At 50.7% G+C, this 6,192-nt stretch overlaps 1 protein-coding gene across 1 annotated transcript; it reads right to left on the bottom strand.

Annotated features, from left to right (window-relative positions):
* Positions 1-203: 203 nt before the first annotated feature.
* On the bottom strand, positions 204-6,186 carry LOC113485488 (zinc finger protein 501-like). The gene is made up of 2 exons (XM_026858643.1): positions 5,933-6,186; positions 204-1,869 (listed from the first exon to the last, which is right to left on the bottom strand). The coding sequence occupies exons 1-2, from the start codon at positions 6,021-6,023 to the stop codon at positions 683-685; spliced, it is 1,278 nt and encodes a 425-aa protein (XP_026714444.1). The 5' UTR covers positions 6,024-6,186; the 3' UTR covers positions 204-682.
* Between the last annotated feature and the right edge of the window lie 6 nt (positions 6,187-6,192).

Raw genomic sequence — 6,192 nt, forward strand, 5'->3', positions numbered from 1 at the left:
GTTTTAGAAACAACCGGGCCTCGCGAACACCCGCGGGCGCTGGCCCTTGCTCAGGTGAACGCCACGTACCGCAGCCTGACGCAGCGAGCAGCAGCAGGCGGGCACCCGCGGGACTGAGGGCTGCGAGCGCCGACGGCACAGCCAGGCAGGCCGCGGGGCGGGGGGCGACAGCACGGGGGGCTGAGGCGCACCAGGCTTTTGACGGCTGTTTCTGTGGGCTGAGGAAGGTAATTCGGAGCCTCTGAACAAAGCAGCGGCAGGGAGGGCAGGCAGGAGCTTTTGTTTATCTAGCCAGAGCGTTGCAGGCTCTACGATGGTCCATTTGGTTCACTCCATAAATTGTCTGAAACGTGTGTGCACAGAGAAGCAGCAAGGTACATTCCTGTAAAATACACCCGCAAGTACATTCCAGCCTTTTCAAACTACTTTTTGCTTCCCCTCCCAAGAGCTATCAATCCCCTGCTGTGTCACATGATCTTTCCCAAACTTCCAATTCATCTCCTTGCACTGACGCTCCCCTTCTTCCATTTCTCTCTTCTAGGACTCGTTCTCCTGAAAAGAAATTGCTTTCACCCTTCACAGGCAGAGTGGTCAATAGAGCAAAGGGAGAGAGACCCTGGGCTTTGCTCCCTGGGGATGCTCTCAGGGTATCAGACCTAACTGCTCCCCACACTCACCCCTCCTAGGGTTCCCCACCCCTGTGGATCTGCTGGTGCCGGAGGAGCGCAGAGCTCACGGTGAAGCCCTTCCCGCAGTCGGCACAGGCGTAGGGACGCTCCCCAGTGTGTATGCGCCGGTGCTGGATGAGGTGGGCACTCTGCCGAAAGCTGTCCCCGCAGTCAGCGCAGGCGTAGGGCCTCTCTCCTGTGTGGACCCGGTGGTGCCGGAGCAGGGCTGATCTCCACAGGAAGCTCTTCCCGCACTCGGTGCACTCAAAGGGGCGCTCCCCAGTGTGGAAGCGGCGGTGCTGGATGAGGTGGGAGCTCACAGTGAAGCTCTTTCCACACTCGGTGCACCCGTAGGGACGCTCGCCCATGTGGAACCGTCGGTGTTGGATGAGGGCTGAACTCACCGTGAAGCTCTTCCCACACTGAGAGCACTTGTATGGCTTCTCCCCAGTGTGGACCCGCTGGTGCTTCATGAGCTCGGAGCTCTGGCTAAAGCTCTTTCCGCAGTCGGAGCATTCGTAGGGTTTCTCCCCAGTGTGGACCCGTTGGTGTCGTGTCAGGGCTGAGCTCACGCTGAAACTCTTCCCGCAGTCGCTGCACTCGTAGGGTTTCTCCCCGGTGTGCACTCGCTGGTGCTGGATGAGCTGTGAGTTTCCAGAGAAACTCTTCCCGCACTCGGCACACTTGTAGGGCTTCTCCCCGGTGTGGGTCACCTGGTGCCGGATCAGCTTTGAGCTCATGGTGAAGCTCTTTCCGCACTCGGAGCACTCGTAGGGCCTCTCCCCTGTGTGGATTCTCTGGTGCTGGATGAGATGCGACCGCTGCCGGAAACTCTCCCCGCACTCGGCACAGGCGAAGGGTTTCTCTCCAGTGTGGATTCTCCGATGCTGGACAAGGTTGGAGCTCACCCGGAAGCTCTTCCCGCAGTCCCCACAGATCATCAGTCTCCCTACAGAAGGATTTCTCTGCTGGATAATATCTGGCAGCCTCCTGAAACTTCTTCCACGCAGCATTGTTCGGCTTTGCCTCTTCCCCAGAGGTCTCTGAACCCTTTCTGACCTGCGTGGGAGGACTGGGTCCTCTGCAGGACTCTGGGAACTGTTCTTGGAGAATCCTGAGAGTAAACCTTCAGACTCCACTGGCCCAGGGATGCCTTGGTGGTGGGCATTTTCCTCTTTCTTGCTCACAATCCCATCTTCAGCTGCAATAAAATGAGAATCCAGCAAGAAGTCACAGGCAGGACAGGAAACTTTGGACAGGGGAAATAAAAAGGGGCCAAATTCCAAAAATTCAGTGGATTGACTTTAAGTATAAAAAGTTCTGATATATCCCTCCAGACTACACAGTGGGTTTTTATTGTTCACAGGAACAAACCCTGGAAATAGCCCTGCATGCTTTGCCAGAACCTGAATCTACTGAAACTACTGGCATATTAGAGGTAAAAGTTTAGCACTTGAATGGGAAAGATGGCTGCTCGTCCACAATATTATATCTGAAAATGTTATTAATCCAGGAGTCAGAGGAGGGCCACCAAGAACTGCCTTGTTCAGCAGAATATGACTTTGGTTGCAAGAGATGTAGCCTCCCTGCTTTTGTGCTGCTAGTACATCAGAGAGAGAGAAGATGCTCAAAGGAGACCCTGGCCCCACAGCATGAGACACGGAGACTGCCTGGAGCCTGGCTTATGCCAACCTTAGAGCAGAAGAATGGTAACTTTATGCTTCCACTGGCACAGAACAAATCTGTTGTGAAAGGTGGTTGGTGAACTGATGATCTGCCATGGCCAATTCCAGATTACATGCTGAGGAAATCCGATAAATGCAGATGAAGGTAGTGCAAGTCAGTGGAAGTAAGGCTAGCTGAACAGTTACGGGTGGCTCCTGGGACACAGTCAAGGAACAAATCCCTGCCCTCTTACTCACCTAAAGCCTTGCAAAAGCATAACCAGTATGAAGCTATGCTGCGCAGACTCAAGGTCATCTGAAAGCCCTTCCAAGACAAGGGGCTTGCACAGATTTCCAGGATGTTTACTCAGAGCAGTGACTCCTTCCAGCCCACTGCTCTAATGTGGTTTGATGAGCACCCTAGCAGGTTTAAAATCACGTACCCCCAACAGTGCTGTGGCTTTTGCTGTCAGCGGGGACATGTAGCTTGCAGGCCTACTGAGGGCTTATATGCTAAACTGCAAGACAGGACCTGTGTGGCATCCACCCTTCTGCTGTCAGGGAAGGGTAAATGGATGTTGGGGGAATGTATGTGGGATGTAGAAATGGCAACATGCATCTCTGAAGAGAGACATCACATCCAGGTTTAAGACAAGTCCATCAGGGCAATATATTTTCAGATGCTCCCTTTATACAGACTTCCGGGGTGAAGGATGACTTGCTGTTGACTATATGTAAACACAAAATATGGAACAGACTGAGGACTAAAGCCACAAACATGCAGATGTCCAGATTTGCCTACTTAAATATTCAACAGCTACCTCCTGGTTCTCTGAAAACTCTTGTGAAATACATTGGTAACATATCAGTCGCATGGGATTGATATACAAACCACAGGCACTTCCTGTGGTCTGGCAGAGTTGCAATAAGGAAGTGCATGCCTTGGAAGAGGAGAGTCATTGCTGAACTGTAAGTATGCAATAAAGGAAGGAGAGTCTAGAATTTCAACCCAGACTGATATACATACATATCTAGTCTTCCTCTTTCCAGTCAGTATAAGAAAATATCACAATATGATTTCACAGTGAACTCCTGAGATAACCTTTTATGGCAGCTTGGTGTGGTAGTGATGCCACTTTTTCCCTCATGTAGTTTTCATTAGTCATCCCTTGAGAGGAACAGACACTGGAACTTTGATATTCATCATGAAGGCTTTTCCATTTGTCTGCAGCTACTTCATCCAGGCCTGGAGGAAAAGAGAAAGGTGATATCCGAAAGCAGGATAAGAAAAGGACATTTCTGTTAGGCCAGCATGAAGCTCTTAACCTGTATGTCAGGCTTACTGAGTAGACAATGGAGCCAGTGAAGTTATTCTGTTGCTGTTGTGCCCAAAGAGATATCCTTTACCTACACTAGCTTTGGTACTTACACAGAATTTTGGTTCTTTACACAGAACTTGAAAAGGCCCTCAAAGCACACAAGAATCAAGTCTTCTATGGTGTTCTGTACTTTTTGGAGAAGATCGGGAGTTTCAAGCTTCTTATTTCAATGATTACAGCCATGGCTCCAGCTCTCAACTTCCACAACCATATTTGTTACTTTTGAGATACAAGGTATCATCACTGGCATCTGGGAAAAAGTCTGTAAAGGGTTTGATCAAAATAATGATGACAGAAACTCACTGGAGGTATTTTAAGTGGCTGAGCTGGCAAAAATGGGTAAGCAAGAAAGATAGGAAGAACATGGTTCTTCCTCAGCCCATGCCCATTTGAGTTGATAGTAAGACCTCCGATATGCCCAAGACTGCCAGTGCTATAGCTGCAAGGCAAGCTCCAGACAAGCAAAGTACATATTGGAGAGAACCTAAATATCACCTTAAATGTACCCCTGGCTCTCTTTCTCAAGAGAAGTAGTAGAAGGAGTTTCGGCTGATGCTCTGGCCTGTCTCACAGCAGCAGGAGAACACAGCAATCATTTCTGGCACAGAATTCCAAGAGATCAAGAAAAGAAACCTGTGAGAAATATTAAAAATAACACACCACCATCGTGAGTAAGCTTCTGGCTGCTGGACAACAGTAGGCTGTGCCGGGGAGGTGTCAGTGTGTGCTTATCTTGTCCCTTTCCCTGGCATCCACCTCTAGCCAGGCCCCAAGTCCCTGAGCTCAGAGCTCCCCAGACCTTTGGTCTAACCCAGCAGCGCTGTTCACATGACCTCACAACACTGCTGGACTCTGACTGTGGTACCTCACTGTCAGGGGACTGGAAAGTGACTGATGTGATGCCAGAGAAAGGGCTTGAGGGGAGATCTGGGGCCCAACATTCCAAGCAAACAAACAGAAACCTGCTTAAGAGAATTACTGAACAGATGGCCAAAGAGAGCAGACTGGGGAAGAACTGGCATGGCCTTTGGAAAGAGATGCCTCCCTTCACAAACCACTTGGAGTTCTTCAGAGATGTTACCAGTTTTAGCAAAAGGGAGATCTAGAGTCCAAAGGCTTTCCCAAAAGACATTAGTCCTTCACCAATAAACTAAGCTGTCGTGGGATGAATGACCCTCAATAAGGTGGTGAGGGAAAGGGGCAGTGGAAACATCTGCTGATGATTCTGTGTTATTCAGGGTTAAAGACACAAAGGCTGACTGTAAGCTGTGGCAGAGCCTTATGATAGTGAAGCAGGTGACAAGGGAATGACAGGGGACATTCACTGCAGATAAACATAAAGAACTGCAGAGGGGAACAGCCTGTATATCTTGCACTTATACCAGGATGGGCCTAGGATGTTTTGTTCTTCAGGAATAGCACCTGGGAGTTAGAGCAGATGGATGAAGACTGTAGCTCCTAGGCAGACAAAACAGCTAGTCAAATGTTAGTGATTGATGGGAAAAAAAATAAGAGAATAAAAGAAAATTCTGCCTTGCTGCTGAAACTCCATATCCTGTCTGGATAGGGGGAGGATGGATCCCCCATTTCAGAGAAACTCTAACAGAGTTGAGGAAGATACAGAGGTGTGACATGATCAAAGGCACAGAACAGCTTCAGTATAGGAGATGACTCGACTGCCCATTCTGCTGGGAAAAGGCACAGCTGACAGGGGATATCACAGGGAACTGTACAAACACAAGTGGCCTGTGGGGTGGGTAGGGATCCATCCTGCACCGTCTGTTCTAAATTAAGATCTACTGACATCAAGTGAGCCACTAGAAGGCAGCTTCAAAGCAAACCAAAGGAGGCAGCAACTCATAAACCAGCTAAATAAGCTGTGGAACTCCTTGCTGTGAGCTGTCATGGATGCTAAAATGTGCACAACTTCAGAAGGCAAGAAAATTAAATAGAGAGCTACAAGATATCAAGACATCACATGTCTAGTTCAGGAGTTTCTGAAGCCACGGGTCGCTTGGGCCTGGGAAAGCAGACAGGGACACACCGCTGCTCGTCTGCGCTTCTCTGCGTCTCCAGTACCGGCCCGTCAGACACAGCGGGCAGAGCTGGAAGGACCACGGTCTAACCCAGTCCTGCCGCTCCCGCGCATTCCGGTGGGATTTGGGAAATTCTAGAGCGGATTTTCTCAGGACGGGTTGACAGAGATCGCGCCGGCCCTCACCTGCACGGGTGCCACTCAGCGCAGTCCTCCCTTGGTAGACGTGGAGGTGGGAGAACCACAGTTCCTCCTTCTGATCCATGTGGGAGATCATCTCCAGCTCGGCCCCGGGGTCCTGCTCCGGGAAGAGGAACGGGGAGGGTCAGGCGAGCTGGGCTTTAGCTGACGGCCACGACCAGAGAGGGGCTCCCGTTCGCGGGAACCAGCCCCTGTCCGCTCCGCGGGGCGCACGGCGGGGAGCACCGGGCTCCCCAGCGCCCCTA

The sequence above is a fragment of the Athene cunicularia genome (genome assembly GCF_003259725.1).
Source record: "Athene cunicularia isolate RWA chromosome 14 unlocalized genomic scaffold, athCun1 chr14_part1, whole genome shotgun sequence".
Lineage (NCBI taxonomy): Eukaryota > Metazoa > Chordata > Aves > Strigiformes > Strigidae > Athene > Athene cunicularia.

Excerpts from the sequence above, each read along its gene's own strand:
- LOC113485488 (XM_026858643.1), bottom strand. The coding sequence starts at position 6,023 with ATGATCTCCCACATGGATCAGAAGGAGGAACTGTGGTTCTCCCACCTC. Across the intron at positions 1,870-5,932 it reads GCTGAGTGGCACCCGTGCAG|CTGAAGATGGGATTGTGAGC; the intron begins GTGAGGGCCGGC and ends ATTTTATTGCAG.